General features: G+C 48.0%; 2 protein-coding genes across 3 annotated transcripts; one reads left to right on the top strand and one right to left on the bottom strand.

Annotated features, from left to right (window-relative positions):
• Positions 1 to 2,383: 2,383 nt before the first annotated feature.
• Positions 2,384 to 14,191, top strand: dglucy (D-glutamate cyclase). 2 transcript variants are annotated; one of them, XM_084437684.1, is made up of 14 exons: positions 2,384 to 2,480; positions 2,966 to 3,071; positions 3,160 to 3,278; positions 4,152 to 4,305; positions 5,423 to 5,621; positions 6,015 to 6,165; positions 6,709 to 6,831; positions 6,989 to 7,207; positions 7,392 to 7,652; positions 7,749 to 7,848; positions 8,137 to 8,285; positions 8,642 to 8,761; positions 12,657 to 12,814; positions 13,868 to 14,191. In XM_084437684.1, coding segments are annotated over exons 2-14 (1,932 nt in total). In that variant the 5' UTR covers positions 2,384 to 2,480; positions 2,966 to 3,069; the 3' UTR covers positions 14,045 to 14,191. The 2 variants fall into 2 exon arrangements, with proteins under 2 accessions (XP_084293810.1, XP_084293811.1); XM_084437685.1 differs by lacking the exon at positions 2,384 to 2,480 and having other exon boundaries at positions 2,948 to 3,071.
• Positions 14,192 to 20,226: 6,035 nt separating this feature from the next.
• On the bottom strand, positions 20,227 to 22,004 carry gpr68 (G protein-coupled receptor 68; the record flags this gene model as incomplete). Its single annotated transcript, XM_084438903.1, has 2 exons — positions 20,227 to 20,976; positions 21,726 to 22,004. The coding sequence occupies 2 exons, from the start codon at positions 22,002 to 22,004 to the stop codon at positions 20,227 to 20,229; spliced, it is 1,029 nt and encodes a 342-aa protein (XP_084295029.1).
• Positions 22,005 to 23,369: the final 1,365 nt, after the last annotated feature.

Genomic DNA, 23,369 nt, shown 5'->3' with positions numbered 1-23,369 from the left:
CACCAGTACAACTCCCGGCAGCATAATTCAAGATCCAGCACAGAATATCAGATCACTGGGGTTTAAATAGGCCACACACCCAAACTGACACAGGTGTGGTAAATCACAGGTAATGATCAGTCAATTGTCCGAGACCGGAGGCCTCGGCGCCCTCTGTTGGCTCCTGTGGGTATGGCCGGCACTCCAGTCCTGACAATTACAAGACTAGTTGATCAGATCTGTGTTAATGAACATTCCTTGTATGCAAATGTGTTTGTCATATGAGACCTGGCCTGAAGCCAGGACATATAAACTCGGCCCCACCTTGTAATAAACCGCTTTTGCTTGAGGCTCAAATCCCGTGTTGGAGAGATTAATTTGGAATACACCTGAAAAGGAGACACTGACTGGACTGTGTGGTATTGTGTGAGATTGGGGCTGTCTTTTATTGAAATCAAAACACAACGCAGAGATGAAATAAGGACAATAATAAAAGACAACGAAAGTCATCAGCTCTAAGCCACACCTTTAGATGCCCCTTAAAGGTGGCAAGAGTGGGGCAATCCCTTATAAATAGGGGGAGGCTGTTCCAGATTCCGGACCCCTTGTAAGATAAAACATTTTGACTAAAAGAGGTTTTTCTAAAAGTAATCATACAGTCCCTATTTGCAACGGCTCTTGTGAGCCAAGTTAGGTTGGTGATGGATCTGTATTTAATAAACTCATTCAGAGGGAGTGGCGCTAGACCATGAAGCACTTTGTAGATCAGGCACACAGAGGAGAAGTAACTGAAATTTTCAAAGCTTAGCATGTTGTATTTTGCTAAAATGTTCCAGTGGTGATAAGTAAAAGGTTCTGTCCAGAATGTTTAAAGCTTTTTTGTATAGGAGTTCAACTGGTTTCAATGTTGTTGCACCTGACATAGACCAACTGGTTATACAGTAGCTCAGATGAGATAGGATCATAGAGTGTAAAGGCGTTTAAAGATCATATTACAGAGGCTAAAGACCACCTATTTGAAAACCACAACAATGCCGCGCTTTGGGGAATCACAACTGTCGATTCATAAAATCAGATTGATGAAAACAACCGTTTAGCGGCCGAAAATAGATTTTTAGAAACTGCATTCTCGGTGCCCCGACCACCGCCATTACAAAAACTATTGCTCGGCTGCAACTTATTCAAAATTCAGCAGCAAGAAATTCTTAAGACCAGGAAAAGAGATCATATTACTCCTATAGGCATATTTGCACTGGCTCCCTGTAACGTTGAGGATACATTTTAAAATGCTTTTACTTGTGTTTAAAGCTTTGAATGGTCTAGCACCTTCCTACCTGTCAGAGATGTCTGTTGTAAATCGCTCCCTCAGAATGCTTGGTGCTGCCTGCGGTACCTCCGTCAGCAAGAGATGATGCATGTAGTCCCAGACACGGTGTATCTATTCGTCTGATTGCATAGGATTCTATGCAGTAGAGCCAATCAGACAAATAGATACACCTGTGTAGAAACAAGATGGTCGTGTCTGGGACTACATTTTCCCAAGCCCTTGACAGCAGCTCAAAATGAGGCTACTTATGACCTTGCTTTTAATTGATTTCTTTTTTTTCTCGTTTTCTTTATTGCTACCATTCTATTTGATCTTATGAGCAGAAGTATACTTCTTTTATGGTCTTCTATTTTTATTAAGTCTAAATTGATATTTATGTTTTGCTTTTAATGATTTAACATGCATATTGTTCCCCAGAACTTTGTAGGGCATAGGCTATAGTTCAACCTACTTTTATAATGCACTAATGATTGACTTGTGAACGCTGAGCAGGATAGCTAGTTAGAGATATGCCCCCCAAATCACTTCAGATGTGCAGAAAGTGTTGAAATATTGTAGCAAGGGTCATCCTAGAATGCTAGCACAAAACGATTGCAATGTAGCACTATCAGATGAGCTTGTGCTGCTACTGCACTCTAGATGCTAACAATGCTGCCACATCAGCTACACAAGGATGGAAAGCTAGGTAGTAATGCATTGGATTGAATGCATCTTTCAACCGCTTCCAGCCAATCAGAATCGAGGACCGGAACTACCTGTTGTATAATGACTCTTTTATCAGGTTATCTATCAACAACACACACAGATCTCAGTGCGAGTGTGAATGACAGCATTGAGACAAACAATCAGAACTTAGACAGATTAGGGTAGGAGAGCATGGGACTGCAGGAGGGGAACATTTGTTGACATTTGTCCATAGCCGTTTAATTTGGTTTATTAGTCAAATCTACAGGACACGGGAATGATGTACAATGGAAAAGTTAAAGCAACGTTTCCGCCCGGTTTCGAACCGGGGACCTTTCGCGTGTTAGGCGAACGTGATAACCACTACACTACGGAAACTGCCTACTTGGAAGACAGTGGGTCCCCCATGCCACCGGGGGCTGCGGGGACTGTAAACATCTACAACATATTCTCCCTTCGACGAGAAGCTGAAGTGAACGGTAAAGAAAAGGTAAAAGTGTAGTGCTTTTGACGGGGGGCGTAGTTTTCTATTTTTAGAAAAGCTGACCTTATATCATGGATGACAATGAGACATTGATGGCAATCAGTCTTTTTGAAATGCATTTTTTATGATTTTGCCTGTTGGAATCTGATATTGTCATACGTAATTGCCCCCACTCCACGCACATAACGTCATCACGCACTGACACGTTCATAAATATAAACAAGACCGTAGTGGACGTATAATATTATAACCTATTGGTCGTTTCGCGGTCGACTGCGAGTGATCGATTGCACCGGGTAGACATATCAGTGACCACATCGATTATCAATCTAAACTACTTCAGCTATTTCTGTAACCAACAGTTTTATCTTCACAAACAGCAGTAGCCTAACGAACAGCTATATCTTCACATTTTGCTTTTTACGTGATTTGATTGAGTTTCGTTTGAGGACGGTCGCGTGATAAGTGACTGTTCCTTCTTCATCCTCGAGATTACCCGAGGAGACTACCTCGCGAGACCAACCTGTACTCTGGATTCACAGACGTGCACCTGCAGACGGCCTAGCCTGGAAACACTGTTCTCTTCACCTTATTCATGTAAGTCACTTGAGTGTGCTCTTACACAGGATTGCATCATTTGATGTTTATGTCCAAAACAAATGAAACTCAATTTTATTTGTCTCAGGTCCCAGATTTTGTGGATGCTCTCTACTACACTGAGAGGGGCTAGACCTGTCCATAGCTCCCTCTGTGTAGCAACAGGACAGTGGTGTCACAGGGTTAGCACCATGGCCACAGACTCAAGTAAGACGCACAAACACACACAAGGAATATGTGACTAATTATGCTGTGTGCGTGTGTGCGTGCGAGCGAGTGTGTGTTAAAGATCAACAGGCCATTTCAACTGCGAGCGTAGACAACTTTATAAAGCAGTCCATCTTATGTGTGGGCGTGACTGACAAAGTGGGTATATAATGTGTCCATAAAAGTGGATAAGCCCTCGACTACACTACTCCTGTCTGCCTGCCTGTCTATCTGCCTGCGTCTGCCTGTCTTTTTGTCTGTCTGCCTGCTGATCTGTCTGTCTGCCTGCTGATCTGTATGTCTGTCTGGGGGCAGGTCAGGTCAATGTGTGACAAATAATCCCTCACAGTAACCAGTACAAACACCCCCCCAGTTGGACTGGAGTGTGATAGCTCAGATAATCAACAATAGCCAGGGTGTGTGTCTCTGAGATGGAGAGAGAGAGAGAGTTACTTACTGTAAGGGTCAGAGAGATAGTTGAGTGAGAAATCAGAGCTGTGTGTTTGGACTTTGGGGATGTCAGTGAGTGTGTGTGAGCTGAGCCCTGCAGCTCTAAGAGCTCTAATCCGTCAGGGGAACCACGATTTACAAAGCACCTCTGGACTGGCTGCAGGTAGGAACCTGAAGAACATTAGAACAATAGAACTAGAGAACAGTACAACCACAGTCTACAGAGCACCTCTGGACATGCCGGGTGTTAGGAACCTGGAGAATATTACAGCAGTAGAACTCTGTAAGTGGAACTAGATTACAGTACAAAGTAGGATCTGTGAAATGTATGTGGCAGAGATTGATTGTTTAAAACCTGAATACATTTTGTCGTCGTTGACTAAATATCGTATGATGATGTGTTGATCCTTCTGTGGTTGCTAGGATACCTGCAGGCCAACGTGGTCATATTACCCAGCAGCCTCGCTGATGAGTTTGAGGCGTTCTGCCGTGCTAACCCTGCCCCCCTGCCCCTCCTCCACCGCAGTCCACCCGGAGACTGGGGCTGCCCGCCCCTCGCGTCCCAGGCCGATATCAGGTAGGGAGGGACGGAAGGAAGGATGGATGGATGGATAAATAGATGGATGGATGAAGACTAGGGCTGCCTGCTTCTCCAACCAGCAAGGGATGGAGGAAGGGATGGATGAGTAGGTGGGTGAATGGATGGACAACAGTCAGTCAGGCAGACAGGAATGCAGTCAGTCAAGCAGACAGGCAGTCAAGGCCCTGACCCTGACGCTCACATCCGCTCTACTCAGACCAGGTGAATGATTGAATAACAGCTTCTCACTCGTGTGTGTGTGTGTGTGTGTGTGTGTGTATTCCTGTAATAATTTCCACTGCGTTGCACGTCAGTGTTGCTTCCACCCTCGCTCTAGGTTCAATCTTGGGTCCTCGGAATGAACTAACACGTGACCACCTCTCATTAACTGCTTTAACCAGCTACGCCCCTGGAAAGCCAGCGGTTCGCCACAGCTACAGCTAGCTTATTGCTTCCAGAGCCGCAGGTAGGCTGTAAGTATAGGCTACTGCGGAGTAAGTTTAACAAATTCAGCTCGTTTAAACACTCTCAAGCAGAGCTTTATCTGGGTCACGGCACCGACAGGTGTCACTGCTTCGCTCGTCTTCCACCCTCCCGTGTGACTCATTGGGTTCGATCAGTGGTCTTAAGCGGTGTTCAAATGAGAGGCTGAGATGTGTTTTTTTGTGCGGAACACTGCTTTGATATTCAGTGATGGACTGAGGATACGATAGCGGCTAGTTCCCATCAATGCAGAGACCGGTCAAACCCCTAAACCTAATCCTAACCTTAACCCAACCCAATACCTAAACCTATCCTGAACCCTAACCCATTATGGCCTCTGCGTTTATGGGAACTAGCCTTTACCCTAAGTATACGCATTGAGGGGGGTGTGGAGAAACGTTCTTACTTCAGCTCTGACCCTGTGTGGGCGCTGACCTCCACGTGCCGAACCGAACCAATAGATTTACAGAGGGTGACGCTGTCATCAGCCCGCCCAAATGGAACAATATGGAGAAATTGAGCTTCCACTGCATCTGCAGCCAACCCTGTGGTACCTTCGCGACTTGAGTGAACGTAGCTTTACCTCTCTCTCACCCTCTCTCCCTCTCCCCCTCTCCCCCTCCCTCCCCAGAACCGACTGTCCTCAGTACAGTGTCTATGAGCAGGGAGTGCTGGTTGACAGGGTGTCCAGCCTGCGGCCGTACGACCAGCAGCTGGAGCAGATGGTCAGCTTCTACCTGGGCTGCAGCTTCAGCTTCGAGGGGAGCCTGCAGGCCGTGGGGGTGGCCGTGCGCAACGTCCAGCAGCAACGCAATGTCTCCATGTACAGGGTGAGAATGACCGGAGGGATGGAGGGCTGGGGGTGTGAAATGTAGATGGGTCAGATGGGGGAAGGACGTCAGGATGGGCTAATACCAGAGAGAAGTTTCATCGGTGGACGCCCAGCCATCTCGTGTGTGTATTTCGCCGCCTACACCGTGTGAGGTTCCGCCTCTCACTGTTTGACAAATAGGTAGATGGAGGGGTGGGTGGATGGATGGATGGATGTGTAGATGGAGGGGTGGATAGCTAGGTGGGAGGGATTCAGCAACCTACCAGTTTACCCAAGAAGGACATTCGATGAGTGCAATGTTATATGTGTAGGCTACATGTACCCTCCATTCCCTAAACACCATTCTATGTGCTGATGTTCTGTGTGTGTGTGCGTGTGCGTGTGCGCGCAGACATCCCTGCTGTGTGCTGGTGGAGGGCCGTTCCAGTGCCCCCTGGTGGTCAGTATGAGGCCTGTACCTGTAGACAAACTGGACCTGGTGGCCCAGTGTACACATCTCAGCCCACAGGCCCACGGAGCACCCATACACATAGGAGACCCAGGTACACACACACACATACACACACACACACACCTCAGCCCACAAGTCCACGGAGCCCCCATACACATAGGAGACCCAGGTACACACATACACACACACCTCAGCCCACAGGTCCACGGAGCCCCCATACACATAGGAGACCCAGGTACACACATACACATACACACACACACCTCAGCCCACAGGCCCACGGAGCCCCGATACACATAGACCCAGACCCGAGACCCAGGTACACACATATAAGATCGAACTTGCCCATTGTGTGACCTTGAGGTGGTTGAAAATGAATATAATTTTGTTTTTTATTGTCCTTTCTATGGGGAGATACGTGATGGGTTGTTTAGTAGCATAAAAACAGAGGTTGATCTGCTGAATATGGATGACTCCAAGAGACAAATGACACACACACACCTCAGCCCACAGGTCCACGGAGCCCCCATACACATAAGAGACCCAGGTACACACACACACACACACACACACACACACACAACACATGCCTTCACACACACTCTCCCATCGCCTCTCCCACCTTTCTCCACAGCTCTCCTGGGTATCCAGGATGTTAGAAGGCCAGCCTATGGGGACGCGGTGGAGGCGGAGCCTGGTGACGTGACAGTGTTCTGGGCCTGTGGCGTCACAGGGGTGGAGGCGGTGCTTAGCTGCAGTGAGTATGATTGGCCAATACTGGACTAACTATAACCGTTGTGTCCTCCCTATGACACACATTTCCATCTGTCAGTCTTTGCAACCTCGGATTGTTCACTTTTGACTGATGTGGACTTTACAGTTGTGTGTGTGTGTGTGTGTGTGTGTGTATCCAGAACCCCCGCTGGCGTTCACCCACTCCCCAGGCTCGATGTTCGTCACCGACCTGCCTGACCCCTCCTCCTCCTCCACCATCCCCCCCACTGCGACCCCCCAGCTGGTCCAATCACCTCATACCTTCCTCATCTCCCAGAAGCCCCTGCACTACAGCATGGCATCAGTGGGCTCAGTCCAACGCATACGCAGCCTGGAGACACTGATAGGAGAGGATCCAGGTACACACACACTCTCTCACACACACACACTCACACACTCCCTCTCTACCACACACACACACACACACACACACACACACACACACACACACACACTATACCACCCGCCACACACACACACTCTCTCTCTCACACACACACACACACACACTTACACGCACACACCTTCATGTCCCCCCCCAAGGCCAGAGGGGCATCCGGGCGTTGTTCGTCCAGGATGAGTTGCTGCGTTCCTGCCTGTCTCTGTCCCACTGCTCCTCGGTGCTGCTGACCACTGGCTTCCCCACGCACCACACCCTGGACCCCCCCGACGAGACCGACGGGCCCCCCGGGGCCCTAGCCATGGCCGCCACGCTCCTGGCCCTCGGCAAGCGGGTCACCATGGTGACGGACCGACGTGCCCTGGAGATGAACAGGGCCATTGTGGAGGAGGCGGCAAGGAGAGGTGTGTGTTGGGTGTTTGTGTGTGTGTGTGTGTTTGTGTGTGTGTGTGTGTGAGTGTGTGTGTGTGTGTCTCACCATCTCTTCCCTGTCCTCTCAGGTGTGATCAAGACTGCCTTCCCATTGGTCACTTTCCAGAGCACTGGCCCAGACTCCGCCCTCCACTTCCTGTGTCATGATGGAGACCCAACCAGACCCAGGTTACCCTCACGACTTCTGAATACACACACACACACACACACACACACACACAAAAGCATGGCCACACACCTGCGCACGCAGGAATGCATGCCTACACGCACTTACATGCATGCAAGAAAGCACAGACACACACACACATACCTTTGCAAACGTCATATACAGTACTATGCCTAATACTGTCAAATACTCGGGGTGACACCGTACATTACATGTGACAAATAAAAGGAATCATCTTGATCTTGGTCTTGAATCTCACCCTGGTGATTCTCCCTGCCTGCGCTGTGCAGGTTTGACCACCTGATGGCGATAGAGCGCAGTGGTCGAGCTGCGGATGGGAACTACTACAACATGAGAGGAGTCAACATCAAACACCTGGTCGACCCCATAGATGACCTGTACATCACTGCCTCCACCATACCTGGCATCACAACCACGGGTACACACACACACACACACACACACACACACACACACACACACACACACACACACACACACACACACACACACACACATCAAACACCTGGTCGACCCCATAGATGACTTCACTGCCTTCACTACACCTAGCATCACCACCACAGATACACACACATACAGTATACACACCACACACACACACACATACAGTATACACACCACACACACACACACATACAGTACATACATGTAACATACACACAAATACATAACACAGTTGGATCCATGTTAATGTGTGTGTGTGTGTGTGTGTGTGTGTGTGTGTGTGTGTGTGTGTGTGTGTGTGTGTGTGTGTGTGTGTGTGTGTGTAACCAGGTATCGGTGACGGAGGTAACGAGCTGGGCATGGGGAAGGTGCGTGAGGCGGTGCGGGCTCACATGCCCAACGGAGCGCTGATCGCCTGCGATGTGCCAGCTGACTTCGCCATCACCGCTGGTCAGATTCACCTCTGTTTGACTCTCAGTTGACTCTCAGTTGACTCTCTGTGCAATCTGTTGGACTCTTGAATCTCTGGGTCCACCCATGGTAATACAAAACCGCTGGCACTATCAAAAAAGAAGAAAGGTCTAAGGCACTCTTCTGGCCAAACATTTAAAAACCTTTCACGATTTCACAATGAAATTCATATAACCATAGACAATGCTTCCCTGGCATGTATCTGACTAGTACAGGTTAAAATATTTCTGTTTTGTGCATTACAGAGTTCTGTGTCAATAACGTTGGCGCGTGCACCCTGGCTCGTTACTAGCTACAGTATGATCACACTCCAAAAACTCTTAAAAAGTATGATATACGTGGATTTCAAGTTACAACAGTACCTTGTAAACCATACTAATTTCACCGAACATACAACAGCCATCCCTTCACGCTGTAAACCTCCATGAAATTAATCCGAATCCAAAATAACCTACCCTCCCTTTAAAGTCACTAAATTGCTTACATGCCTTTTATATTAGCACAATGGTTGCAGAAGCCACATACACTTCAGTGGTCCATGAAGCCAAGTTGTTTTGTTATGGTTTGGCACTAACCTGTCCTGTAATGTAGGGGCCCTCTTGAAGCTGATCTTACGGAAGGTTTTCCGGCCCCTCATAAGAAGTGTTACTTTTAATGAGATTCGAGTTTGACTTTATTATCCTTTTTTGGGATTTGCTAGAGAACTGTATCCTGTGACAAAGTAAACCTGCTGTTGTCCTGAGGAAATCTGCTCTTTCTCTTAAAGAGTTCAGGTCTTGAGGGTAGACTGAACCTTTCTGTAAGCATTTTTTGTTTCATAGCCTCGCTGTGTAAATCAGTCTGACAAGATTGTAGCCTGTTTTTCAAACTCTTGGTCTGTGCCACAAATACGTCAAAGGCGTTGGTCTTGGAAAATAAATGTATTATTTATGTCCATTCTGTAAGAAACTGAGAGGCAGGCTCTGAGTATAGTGTAACAGGCCTTCCCTGATGAGATTCAGCATTCTTCCGGACCTTGTACAAAGTGTCTATCCTGGGATCATGTACCATGCTCTTGTTCAGTAACCCACCCTGCCTCCTGCTGTTTCTCTCCATGTCTCCTGTGTGTTGCCCAGTGGATTTGAGGATTGTTTGTTTGTTGGCTGGTTTAATGATAATAGACAATCCAAGGCCTGTTTTGGAGATTTTGGTCAAATTCTCCATAACAGTCTTATCAAATATAGAACAAACAAAATATACAGTAGAACAAAACACATTCTCAATGTCAAAGTCTGCTTTTTTTGTGAAGGCAGTCAGAGTAGCTTTTGAGACGGGAGGCATAGAATGAGACTTAGGTCTGAAAAGAGAACTTGGGGCCATAGTGACATTTCTCTGAGAGTTTTGGTGGTACCACACTTCCAGATGGAGACTGCAGCAGAATCTAAATAGATCTGCGATGGTGTTTAAGTTATTTGTGTGGTGGGTGTGGAGAAGAGAGAGTCCCTTTGACACACTGACACCATCTGGTGCTATCGTCAAAGGCCGATGCAAGTTTGAGTCAACAGCTTCGCTGTTGACTGGGTTCTAAATTGGCCCATGCTACACCCCTCCACCGAAACTGAGTCGTTTTTGCGTAATCCAATATGAATGGAGGTGAATGGCCGTCCAGGCTGTGTTTGGGTGGCTCGTGGATCCGCACTGTGATTCAGATCCACCCCAGAGTTTAAACGTTTGTTAGTTGACCCACGCTACACCCCTCCACGAGTTTCATGCAAATCAGTCTGGTAGTTTTAGTGTAAACCTGGTCTAAAAAAGTGAATGGAGGTGAATGGCCGTCTGTGTTTGGGCGGCTCGTGATTCGGTTCCACTCCAAAATTTTATAGGTTGGACCATGCTACACCCTTCCATCGAGTTTCATGAAAATGGATCTGGAAGTTTTTGCATAATCCTGCTAACAGACAGACACACAAACACACGCCACCGACAACATTAGGTCTCGCCCTGCGCGGCTGGGCTGCCGCTGGGGCGGAGGTAAGATCGGGTCACAGCCAGCGAGGGGCAGTGAGGTGCACTCCGGGATCTCCCCCTGCACACCCTAGTCCAAACCGCATGTCTCTAGCATCCTCACACAGGTAGCTGGTTTCATTCTAAGTTTTGTTTTCACTTTGTGGAATCCTAGTCCAAAAAATGACTGGAGGTGAATACAGTAGGTGGCTGTACTGTACTTGTCCAGCTCTGTGGCGTCTCCCTCGGGTCACAGCCAGTGGGGGGCAGTGCGATGCACCTGGATGCACCCCAGGCTCTACCCCAGCACACCCCAGTACAAACCCTGTGTCTCTAGTTTTTATTCGTGATTCCGGTCTGTGACTTGGATTTGCTCCAAAATGTAATGGGTTCTAAGGGCCCATGGCCCATGACACCTCTCCACCGAGTTTCATAAAAATCGGTCCAGTAGTTTTTGCTTAACGCACAAACGGGGAAGAGAAGGATTCTCTAATATGAAGGAGTCCTGCACTCCGAAACACCAATTTGACCACTGTGCCTGTAACTCATGCCTATTGCTGATAGCGTTTGACTTCAGCGCTTGTACAAGAACGCCACTGTGATCGTGGCCCTCGTGTGAAAAAAGTTTTTTCCCAATTATTTAATCTGTTGTGAATTGGGAATCCAATCCTTGTAGGAATGGACTCATTCACAGCCCTAGTGAGAACTGTATGGAGCAGGAGTCAGGCTCTACAGATCCACTCACTGGTTCAGAGACATCCACTGTGAACTGTTGTTCACTGGTTGAAGTAGAGAGACCTGCTGGGCAACACCCACTCTACACAGTCCTCTACTGGTCAAACTAGGGTAGAGACACAAATACTCTCTCTCCCTCCCTCTTTCTCTCTATCTCCAACTCTCTCTCTCTCTTTATCTCTCCCCCTCTCTCTATCTTTCCCTCTCTCTATCTGTCCCTCTCTTTCTCTCTCTCCCTCTCTTTCTCTCTCTCTTTCTCTCTCTCTCTCTGTTAAATTTACATTCAATTTCAATTCAATCCATAGGCTTTATTGGCATGGGGACTTTTACATTGCCAGAGCATACATCACAAAAAATGTTAAAATGTAAATACAAATAAGTGAGTGAAGTAAGGGAATAAGTGTTACATTTATAAATGTATTAATTAATAACTTTCTGTTAGTATGTTAAGTGTGTCTATGTACAGAGATCAGAATGGTGCAGCTAGTGAAGGGATACAGAGTATATAGATATGGAGTCAGAATTTGTTTTATTGCCATGCAGGTTTTCAACGTACTAGGAATTTGCTTTCAGTCATAGTGCATATTGGGATGAGACAGGGCAGTGTAAGAGCAAGTAAAAAAAGTATACGCTAAGAAAAAGAACAATATACAAAAAGTAGTGTGTATGTGTATATGTGTGCAGCGTGATATGTGAGTGTGGTGCATCCTATGTAGTACATTCAGGTCATGTGCAAGTGTGTGTCGACAGTGTCTCTCAGTGGTGGTGGAGTCTGAGGGGGGGGGGGTCAGAGGGGGACACAAGCCTTGTTGAAGAGGCTGTTGACCATGGGGAAGAAGCTGCCTCTGTGGTGTGCAGACATCCTGATGGACCTGCAGCCTCCTGCCTGAGGGGAGTGACACAAAGAGATTATGGCCGGGGTGGGAGGAGTCGGACGCAACCTTCTTCAAGATATACAATCATCTTCACTGTCTTGAGAGCGTTGCAGGTTCTCTCTCAGGTTCTTTCTCTCTCCATCTCCCTGCATCAGAGCCGTCACTCTAAGATGGAGGCCAATTCGGTCTGCAGGAGAAGTGAAACTGTTCTATCTGACTTAGATAGATTGCGGTGTGTGTGTGTGTGTGTGTGTGTGTGTGTGTGTGTGTGTGTGTTGTAGGAGTGTCTAACTGGGGTGGCTATGCCGTGGCCTACGGTCTTCACGTCCTCAGCCGCTGTCCCGTCCACCAGCGCTACCTCCACAAGGGCCTGGACCCGAATGCCCTCTCCCCCAGACAGAACCAGGAAGTGGAGGCCAGCCTGCCCTCGGTAGCCAAGGTCAGATCTCTGGACATTCCCACCCTCTGTCTGCCCACTGCAGCCCTACTTCTGGTTAACATGAGTGAGGGCGGAGAATGGGAAGTGCAACTGCTCTCATACAGTATGTGTGACTCATCCATGTCTCCCCCAGACGTCATCCCTCTCCTACACCTCTCTCTCTCTCAAGTCAAGTCAAGAAGCTTTATTGGCATGACGTTTCATGATAAAATGTTGCCAAAGTAGAACGACATTCATATAATGAATTAACCAATAAATCATTATGTACAGTATATTATGTATCTAATATACTGTACTGTATATAAAGGAAAATGTATATAAAGGACAAAAAGAAATAAAGGAAAAAGGATACTTAATAAATAATAATAGTAATACCAATAATACCAAAAGTGAATAATAAACAGTATATAGAGAAAATCAGTGTAGTCTTACATTGAAACATTGATCTAGTGTTGTGACATGCAGTTACAAATTCCACTGCCAGAGTTTTGGCTAGTACGTCATCTGGAAGGGTGAAATGTGGTATTTTTTGGTTGAATTTGGGGTAGAATTCATCTCTAATTTCTTTATATTTTGGGACAATTTATGACAAAATGTCTTTCTGTCTCAATTTCTCCTTTTCCACATTGGATGCAGTCTTTTTGTTCTTTCTAACCATTTCTGTATGGTGGCCAGTTTCTATAGCAAGTTTATGGTCTGTATCTAGTTAAAGTGCATCTTTCTCTCTCTCCCTCTGTCTTACCCTGTCTCCCTAATCGCTGTGTCACCTCATTGTTGTCCTGTCCAATGTGTCTCTCCTCTTACTCTCTCTCACCTCTCTCTCTCTCTCCCATCTCAACGCCTCTCTCCCCCCTCGCTCACTGATCTCTCACTCCACACTCACCCATCTCTCTCCTCTCTCATCCCTCTCTCTCCTCTCTCCCCCCTCTCTCCTCTCTCACCCCTCTCTCTCCTCTCTCACCTCTCATCCCTCTCTCTCTTCTCTCTCCTCTCTCTCCCCTCTCTCCCCACCCTGCATATCTCCCCTCTGGTACCCCTCCCCCCTTCCCCCAGGAGGAGGAGATGTTGTCCATCCTGGTGATGTTTGGCGTGCGCAGCGGGAAGACCGGAACTCTGGGAATGGAGGTGGATGGGCTGACCTTTCACCCCACACACTCTGACCTCATCACACACCTCTGCGACTGCACCCTCGCTCACACACACACTCCTGAGAGACACACACATGCCTAAGACACACACACACGCCTGAGACAAACGCCCACCTGAGAGACACACACGACTGAGACATACACACACACAGACACACACACACACACACACACCTGAGACATACACACTCACACACACACACACACATACACCTGAAACACACACGCCTGAGACACACACAAAACTGATATACAGTAGACACACACATAAAAAACAGGCACACCCTAAAACACACCTCCCCTGTCAAACACACACAAACACACACACCTCCCCTGAGTGTGTTTGCTTCCGTGTCTTGTTGACGTGTCTGTGTGTGACAGTTAAACACTCACAGGTTTTCAGCAGTGAAGTGTGAGCGTTCATTACATTAAATAAGGGTGCAGACACACACATACACACACACCCTTGTGCGTCTCTGTGGCTTGTAACTTCCTCCCTAGTACAATACGTAAGCAAGCAAAAAGAAAACGGAAGTGAGAGAGCGTGTGTGTGTGGATGCGCGCGCGTATGCGTGAGAGAGAGCTGCCTTGGAAACCCTCATTCATCCTTCTTCACTACGAGTGAGTGAGCAAAACATTCTGTACAGCCCGTCTCTTTCTCTGTCATCTCATCTCATCTCCACCCCCCCCCTCCCCCCCCTTGGACATACAATCACCATCTCCCGCCTTTGATCAATAAGTCTCCCTGGTTCCCCTCAGACCAGCTCGGCTTTCCTTCATGATACTGCTGCAGGAAGTCTGTGGTCATGACTGCTAATGTGTGTATGCCTGCAAGTGCAACAGAGTTTAATAAAGGTTGTTTTGAGTGTCTGCGTGTGGCCGAGTGGTTCTTTTTTATTTTTTATTTAACCTTTCAATGAATCAGGTTGATTTGATTTATTTATTGATAGTGCTTTAACAAAAGTTACAAAATTAGAGAACAAAGATTATAGCCACGACTAATTAAAAGAAAAACAAAACGTGTCATGTAACACCTTGTGTAAACAGATATAGTTTCAATTTCTTTTTAAAGACCACAACACTAGTTTCAAGAACCAAAAACCTTGGCAAGGAATTCCAAGTTACCATAGCTCTATAATGCACTGTTCTCTGTCCTGCCCCTGTTCTACAACCAGGCAGCAGAAACCTCATCTCAGATGACTGACGGGTAGAGTAGTAGTGTTCGTCACAAAAAAACGTTAAGTTACTATACAGAGTCACAGGACTTTTTGTCATAATAATTTTTCTAATGAATTCTGTAAGAGCAGTTGAGCACTATACGAGCTGCTTTGTTTTGAGCTACCTGTAGCCTGCGTAGATTCATTTCTGATGTGTTGGACCAAATCACTGTGCAGTAATCAAGCTGTGATAGTACTAAGGCTTGTACTAATTGTTAAGTCACCTCTGGCCTGGCACATATTTCCTACAAAATCTAATAGCAGCCATCCCTTTACATCTATTTCTTTTAACCAGTCATCAGTCATTTGAGTCACTTTTCTGAGAGAAACCTGGACAAGTCGTTCATCTTCTCCCCTGCCTCCTCTCTTCTACTCAGGGTAAGGCAGTTATATTTCAGCTGATTACTCATGTGTGTGGGCGTGTGAATGTTCTGTATCTGTATCTTTGTAATATCCATATCACTGATCAATTATAGGCTGTCTATTATTGTGTAAACTGCCTAACGGTAGACCTTGGCTCACCAGCACTCGGAACAGGACAGAAGGCTGATTTTCCACAGACTCCTGTAACAGACTAATAAGAATATTACATTTTGACCTCCGTGACCTCTCATTTTGAGCCTGCTTCCTCTGGGGTCAGCCTGGAGTTGCCATGGCGTCCAGGATTGTCCTGTTACCGGGGGATAATAAACAAACGCTGGCCTCCGATTGGCCGGTTCTCCCTACACTTAAATGGCTGCCCTGTCAGCCGGCAGTGATTAATGAGTTGAGAATACCCAATAAACAACCAGCCCCACAGCTGAGAACCTCGGACCAACACACACACACACACACACATGGCTCTCCCTAGCTCCACCGCACAGCTCCAACAGGCAGAGTGTGAGGGAAACTAATGGTACAGAATGTGTGTGTGTTTACCTCTGCTGTTCACCAGTCCCTCATACACTCCTACAGTTGGGTATAAGTGTACTGTGTGTGTGTGTGTGTGTGTGTGTGTGTGTGTGTGTGTGTGTGTGTGTGTGTGTGTGTGTGTGTGTGTGTGTGTGTGTGTGTGTGTGTGTGTGTGTGTGTGTGTGTGTGTGTGTGTGTGTGCGCGTGCGTGGGTGTGTGAGTGAACTGATTGCTTTTGGACCCAACTCAGCCCTGGGGAGCTTCTTTGTGGCTGATAGAGGTAGATGGATGAATGAAGGAAGGAGGAGAGAGAATATTAAGTCAAGCTAATAAGTAATTCCCTCAGGAGCGCAATGCATCATGTCACCCTCCAAGGTCTCCCTCTTTCTCGTTCCATTCTCTCTCTCTCTCTCTCCCTCTCCCTCTTTCTCTCTGTGTCCCTGGGCAGGTGATTAAGGAGTACGCGCAGACAAGGGGCAATACTGACAGTGATCGTGGGGGCAATATACCAAAGCGAGAAGGGAACAGGAAACAGCAAAGAAGTAGTAGAGATCAACAATTCCAATGTACCTGGAGGTGTACTTGTTGTTTATGGTAATTAAAATCTCAAGTTCAAGAGAGTTTAATTGCCATATGCAACAAGTACAGGTACATTCGAATTCCTGGTCGTGGTCTTCTTCCTGACTAAACAATGTAATATAAATGTGAATAATATAATATTAACCAGAACATATAAGAACTTAAACCCAAGTCTAAACCTATAACTCAAATGTATTAAAATTAGAATCAGAATGTGAATATATTATATATATGCTTCAAGAAGTCCTCCATCATCCCCGTACTGAAGAAGCCAAGACCAGCCTGCCTCAATGACTACCTCCAAGTAGCTTTCACCTCCGTGCTTTGAGAAGCTGGTCAAGGAACCTCACTGCCCAGCACACTAGACCCCCTACAGTTCGCATACAAACCCAACAGATCCACAGAAGATGCAATAGCTCACATCCTCCACACCACCCTATCCCACCTAGACAAGAGAAAGGGGAACATGTCAGGTTATGTGACACTGCTGTTCATTGAATACAGTTCAGCTTTCAACACTATAACCCCACCTAGACTCGACACCAAGCTCAGGGTCCTGAGGCAAAACAGCGCCTTCTGCAAGTGGATCCTGGATTTCCTGTCAGACAGACCCCAGGTGGTGAAGGTAGGCAACCACCCCTCATCCCTCCTCACGCTCAACATGGGAGCCTCCCAGGGCTGTGTGCTGTCCCCACTACTGTACTCCCTGTACGCGCATGACTGTACAGCCACCTTCAACTCCAGTGCCAGCGTCAAGTTTGATGACAACACAGCAGTGATAGGCCTGATCACCAACAATGATGAGAGGGCCTATCTGGAGGAGGTGAGACTCCTAACCCAGTGGTGTCAGGAAAACAACCTCCATCTGAACATCAGCAAGACAAAGGAGATGGTGGTGGACTTTGAGAGGAAGCAGGAGAGGAAGTACACCCCTCTAATCATCAACGGGACCCCTGTAGAGAGAGTGGACAGCTTCAAGTACCTTGGTGTGCAGATCACCAAGGACCTGACATGATCAACACACATAGACACTGGTGAGGAAAGCACAACAGAGACTGTGCCACCTCAGACAACTGAGGAAATTCAGAGCATCCCACCAGATCCGACGGAGCTTCTACTCATCCATGATCAAGAGGATCCTCACTGGGAATATCACCATCTGGTACGAGAACAGCAGCTCTCAGGATCGCAAAGCCCTACAGAGAGTGGTACAGTCAGCTGAACATACCCTGAAGACATCATGTCCAACAGGATCCTGAGAGCCCCCAGCCACCCATGCAGATGGTCTACTGCTGAAGGTTGGTGAGCATGTCACCGCCTGGGGGAAGAAGCTGTCATGGAACCTGTTTGTTCTGGACATGATGCTCTGCCATCTGGAGTCTCTGGACAGTAGGCGGCGGAGCATAGCTGGGGTGGTTAGTGTCCTTCATGATGGGACAGAGGACAGCTGGGGTGGTTAGTGTCCTTCATGATGGAACAGAGGACAGCTGGGGTGGTTAGTGTCCTTCATGATGGAACAGAGGACAGCTGGGGTGGTTAGTGTCCTTCATGATGGAACAGAGGACAGCTGGGGTGGTTAGTGTCCTTCATGATGGAACAGAGGACAGCTGGGGTGGTTAGTTAGTGTCCTTCGTTAACGGAGACGGCTCTCTGAGGCAGTGTGAGATGTACCTGTAGAAGTCTGTGATGGCTGGTCGCTCCACGCCCATGATTCTCTGCATTCTCTGTTTTTATAACCCGGGGGGGGGGGCGTTTTTCTGGCATAGTTTGGGTCCACTTGTCCCCTTAGAAGGAAGAGTCACTCCTAAAACAATACAAAGTTATTCTGTATATGTAAGTGATCACCTTCATCCTACGATGAAACACTTCTATCCTGATGGGAGTGGTCTCTTCCAGGATGACCATGCCCCCATCCACAGGGTACGAGGGGTCATTGAATGGTTAGATCATGAAAATGAAAATGATGTGAATCATATCAGATCTCAGCCCAGTTGAACACCTATGGGAGATTTTGGACTAATGTGTTAGACAGTGCTCTCCACCACCATCATCAACACCAAATGAGGGATCCTTTTGGAAGTATGGTATGCTGTCCCTCCAGTAGAGTTCCAGAGACTTGTGATACGTCTTACTAGAGACACTTTTTGTTGATATTTCTTTTCTGTATGTACATGTACGAAACTGAAGAATATCGGGGCCCTAAGGAGATTCATTAGGAGCATGAGACAGAAACATCTGTCACTACATCACGCCAGTTCAGCTAAACACACACACACACACATATCAGTTAAGCTACATACACACCCAGGCACACACACACCAGTTCAGCTACACTCACACCAGTTCAGCTAAACCCACACATATGGACACACACACCCACACACAACCATTAGTATGGTACAGTTTATTACAAGTAGAAGGCTAGGCAAACACACACAGTGTGGTACACTCAGGTTTATTCCATGGTTAGGCAGAGACCCGGTCCAGAGACTGGAGGGAGGGTTCTACAGTCACTTTGAAAGGTCCAATTCATGTGACACTGATAGCACATCCCCACACATGCAAGCGGCCTCATACACATACACACAAACACACACAGGCATTTCCTGCATCATTGAACACAGTCAGCCAACATCAGAAAATACTAAAACATTAACAGCATGCCTCTCAAAACAACAATCAAAAGACATCACTATACACCACAGAAGATCTAACACATAAACCTACAAAAATATACTTTCAACATTACTCTACTGGTACTGTGTATTAGCCTGGTAGTGAGCTCGCTAGATCGGGATGGTCATACCAGGCTAACTGTATATTGTATTATATGTCATTTATATGCATACTGAGGTTTCAACTGTCAGACATGCACCAAAAAATATGTAAACAGGAAAACTGGTTTGAGAGGTCATAAGATGGACAGTCCTGTGGTGATTGGCTGGTATGAATCCACCATGCTGTACCTTGGTTTATAATTAGGAAGGTCTTTGTGCTCTTGCCCTTTTCAATTGGCTGATATGCCTGACAGACCTGCTTTACCCCTCTTCCTCTGACCAATCACACCAGCAACTCCCTTTCCCCCCTGGGGGCGGGGGTGGGCATGGCCTGGGAAACTGGGGGTTGGGTGGGGGAATGTTTGCGTATGTCATTTGGAGAGATTGAGTGGTGCTGGTCTGTGATGTCCGCTTCCCTAGACTCCTCAGTCCGTTCTGAACCTGAGACCTGCCACTGGGAGCTCAGAGGTCCGACTAGCTACAACCACAGAGGGGTTGGAGGGACTGGAGCTAGGGTTAGAGGAGGACCCTCTTATGTTGGGGTTAGGGGGTCAGAGTGTACATGGGGAGACTGCAGATCTCCACTCACTACTACCCAGGGATAAACACAGCAGTCTCGTGTATGTGTCCAGCACATGACCAAGCTCAACATGCATTCTGTGGGTCTGTCTGAGAGTCAAACAAAGATATGTTAGTTTGTTACATGGACACAGTTATACGACAGGACTTTTCAACTCAGTTCTATCTTTGATGTATTACCACACAATGTGTGTGTGTGTTTGCGTATGTGTGTGTCCACACTATACCTCCACCTTGCTCGTCTGCAGCAGAGTGACGGCTGTCGTCGGCCCGTTCCCGTTGGGCGCCGCGACCTCCTGGGAGCCTGGGGGCTGCGGCTGGGCGGGGCTGGCGAAGCCGCGGCGGCGGCAGCAGCAGAGCACCCGGGCGGAGGCGCGCAGCACCCTCTGGAGGCTGTGCTGGGCGCTCTCGCTCACAAAGCAGTACAGCATGGGGTCAGCGATGCAGTTGAAGCTGGTGAGCAGCAGGGAGAAGTGGTAGTAGTTGAAGATGCCGTTGATGAAGTCACAGTCCCTCTCCAGCAGGGTGCGCACCAGCAGGAAGACGTGGTAGGGCGAGAAGCAGAGCAGGAAGATGACCACGGTGCTGGTCACCAGCTGCTTGATGCGCTGCTTCTGGGCGCTCTGCGTCCCGGCGCTCTTCCTCACCGCCTTCAGCACGCGCAGGTACGACAGCGCCAGCACGCCGAGCGGGAACAGGAAGCCCAAGGAGAAGCGGTAGTAGTTGACGGGGTACTCCCACGGCTGCATGGGGTAGTGCTCGAAGCACACTGACTGGTTAGTCAGGTCCGTGCTCAGCTCCGTGTGGCGGAAGAAGACCACGCCCATGCCCAGCTCCTTCAGCCACACGACGGCGCTGACCAGCACGGACGCCTTCATGCTGCGGAGCGCCGTGAAGTGCAGCGGGTGGACCACGGCTAGGTAGCGGTCGATGGAGATGCAGCAGAGGAAGCCCACGCTGATGTAGATGTTCTGGCAGAGCGGGAAACACGGGACACACAAAGGTCGGCGCTCAGCGACAACAGGGTCAGACCAGACCATGGGAAACGCGCTGATAAATACAGTACTTTTCAGTGCTTCTGATTCGGTCGGCCTACAAACAGATGTTTTTTTTTTCAAGCCCTTGGCTCTCGTGGGCCCGAAGGCCGAGGGACGGGAATGCGTCCATTTGTAGCGATGACACGTTAAAAAGACTAAAAGCCGCCACGCACACGGCAAGCGATGGCTGACAAATGGACATCCTGCGACAAGAGACGTAGATTTTGAACCAGGTAAAGCATAATGGAATGCGAAAGCCGCTTCTGGTCATGCGACAGCCGACGCCAGTAGAAGTCACATTTTCCAGGCTGTTGACCACATTTCAAAACTGTCACCCGACGCCCTTGTTTCTTCAACCTGGGCTTCTCTGAGTCCCTGTCGTTCCCCTCACCTGGTAGTCTGACTCAACGGACATAGGTTTTGTCGTTTGTTTATTACTGGCCAATCAGTGGCGCCAATTCATGTGGTCGGCCAATCAGTGGCGGTGGGATATTCTCCCAGACTATGTGAAACAACAACAACCTAGCAACCGCTCTTCCAAAGACGATTGTGATTGTGGTTGTTTTCCCCCCATGTTTCCCCCCTATACCAATATGATAATGAATGCAGCCAGACCTTTCTCCAGGGTTGGGCACAGCGTAAAAGAAGTGTGGAGATAGACCTGGCCATGCGAGACTACTCACCTGGTAGAGCAGGAAGCCGCTCAGCTGGCAGAGCCACTCCTGGTGGCGCCAGTGGTCCCCCAGGAAGATGTACTGCAGCCATAGGGGCAGCGAGGCCAGGTAGAGCAGGTCGGACAGGGTGAGCTGCAGCAGGTACACGCCCAGCTCGTTGCGGGCCTTGAGCTGCAGCACGGCATGGTAGAGGGAGAAGATGTTGGCGGGCACGCCCAGCAGCAGGACCAGGATGTAGGCCCAGGAGAACAGGTACTGGTGGATCTTGTGGTTGATGGTGCAGTTCATGTACACAAAAGGGGGCGGGGTCTCTGGTTGGCTCATGCAGCTGACCGATCGTCAAAGCCGTTCCATTCTGACCTGGAGCACAGAGAAGAGTACACACACTCAGGCATGTGCCACATGCACACGGTACACACACAAACACAGAACAGCGAAATTTTCGTTAATTAAGTGTTACCTAATTCATTTATGTAGCACATCCTACATTCTAGCCCCTAAGGACCTTACACCAGACCCGGCTGAGCCCCTTTCAGACTACAGAGGCTGTTAGAATCGGCTCTGGAGGCAGCGCGCCACCTTCCTGTGAATGGCTGGGTGACTTCCTGTCAAAAGACCCAACGGCAGTCTGTGGCCAGCGCAACGGAAACGAGCTGACGAGAGAAGAGCAGAGGAGAGGAAAAAAGAAGAGAGGAGTGGTGAGGAGTTGAGGAGAGGACACAATAAGAGAGGAGAGGAGCTGAGGAGAGGAAATGAGAAAAGAAGAGATGTTAGTGATATCTTCAGAGGGGTAATTATGGAGGCAGACAGAGGCAGTTATAACTGCGGAAACCACACTCACATCAGAGAACCGTGTTTCTCTCTCTCTCTCTCTCCCTCTCTCTATATGGGTGTCATTACCTCCCCTGATCTCCCCTCCCCTGTGTTTGTGTGTGTGTGTATGGTCTTCCGGTGTGTGTGTGTGTGTGTGTGTGTGTGTGTGTGTGTGTGTGTGTGTGTGTGTGTGTGGGGCTTTCCAAGATAAATATTCTAAGTACCAACCGCTACTTGAAACTATAACCAACTTATGGTAGGGTAGAGATGTAAACACTACATACATAATTGGAAGCCTGGGTCATGTATATAAGTATACCAGGAGTTGTCTGAACATTGCTGGCATGAGAAAGAGCAAAGCTAAACAAATTGCTAAATATTGCTCTGTTTCAGCTGTCATAGGCACTTTAGCCGTGTGGAGAAAGTGCTACTGTATGTGTATCATTAGGCGTTCTTGAATTGTCTAGCCGTATTATATTTGATTCCTTGCTGTTTGTAATATAATTTGTGGAATCAAATAAAGTATTCAAACGTGTGTGTGTGTGTGTGTCTCAGCTTCCAGTCATGTAGCCTGTGCCTCGGCGGTCCTTGTAATAGAATTTACATCTGGCCTATTCCAAACACCTTAAAACCTTTGTTCTCTCTCTCCTTTTTGTAATTCACCACTTCCCCCAACCGTTCACATAGCTGTGCTAACCTACAGAATGGCCTCCAGGAGGCCATACACCTAGAAATCTGTCTACACCAGAATAACCATCCTTTGTCCTTTTGTCTCCAAGAAATTGCCGCCTTTTCTCATGTCACATGTCTGTATTCTCGGCCACGCCTGCCATTTCATAT

This window comes from Borostomias antarcticus (genome assembly GCF_949987555.1).
Source record: "Borostomias antarcticus genome assembly, chromosome: 5".
Lineage (NCBI taxonomy): Eukaryota > Metazoa > Chordata > Actinopteri > Stomiiformes > Stomiidae > Borostomias > Borostomias antarcticus.
The sequence above is the reverse complement of the archived record's forward strand: the minus strand, read 5'-3'. Positions and strand labels throughout refer to the sequence as shown.